We start from the raw sequence: 600 nt of genomic DNA, 5'->3' as shown, positions 1-600 counted from the left end.
GATATCAGTCATTTCGTTAATCCACCTGTCCATCGCACCTGAGGAGCAGTGCACTTTAATGGTATCCAGCAGCGTATAGTACAGCCAATATATTCATATCCACAATTCCCATCTCACCTTTACTTTTCGGCTTTCCGTCAAAGCCGTCGATACCAGACGCTCTGGCCAACTCTCTCTGTGCGAATTCCCAGTCTATAACTTCATCTGATAGATCAGCATTGTGTTGTCCGTTCGAACTGTCCAACGGGTTATGAAAGACGTACAGCTGGTAGGATCCTAAAAACCAAAAGCAAAGGAAATGAAAGCAGCAATATCCACGAAAACGTACGATTGGCCCGGTAGGTTTACAACTGGATGTATCATTTGATTTCGCTTGCTTTAATTTTGGAACTTTCTTTACCAAACACTTTAATGAAGCCGGTTACATACTATTTCTTTAGGGAGAGTATATGATAATGTCATTTTGTTTGAATCGGTATAGATCTGTAGACCGTTTGCTGGAAATACACCCTTTCAGTCGTGCGTAGGGCCATTTTTTGTTTTTATCTTGATCTGCTGAAATTTTAGATGTGAATTCTGTATGGGTCCGCAAAATATTTT

General features: G+C 40.7%; 1 protein-coding gene across 1 annotated transcript; it reads right to left on the bottom strand.

Moving 5' to 3' along the window:
- Nucleotides 1–57: 57 nt before the first annotated feature.
- Nucleotides 58–276, bottom strand: T265_15929 (hypothetical protein; the record flags this gene model as incomplete). The annotated part of the gene is made up of 1 exon (XM_009179360.1): nucleotides 58–276. A coding segment is annotated over one exon (216 nt), but the record flags the coding sequence as incomplete, so codon positions are not given.
- Between the last annotated feature and the right edge of the window lie 324 nt (nucleotides 277–600).

The sequence above is a fragment of the Opisthorchis viverrini genome (assembly GCF_000715545.1).
Source record: "Opisthorchis viverrini unplaced genomic scaffold opera_v5_2061, whole genome shotgun sequence".
NCBI lineage: Eukaryota > Metazoa > Platyhelminthes > Trematoda > Opisthorchiida > Opisthorchiidae > Opisthorchis > Opisthorchis viverrini.
The sequence above is the reverse complement of the archived record's forward strand: the minus strand, read 5'-3'. Positions and strand labels throughout refer to the sequence as shown.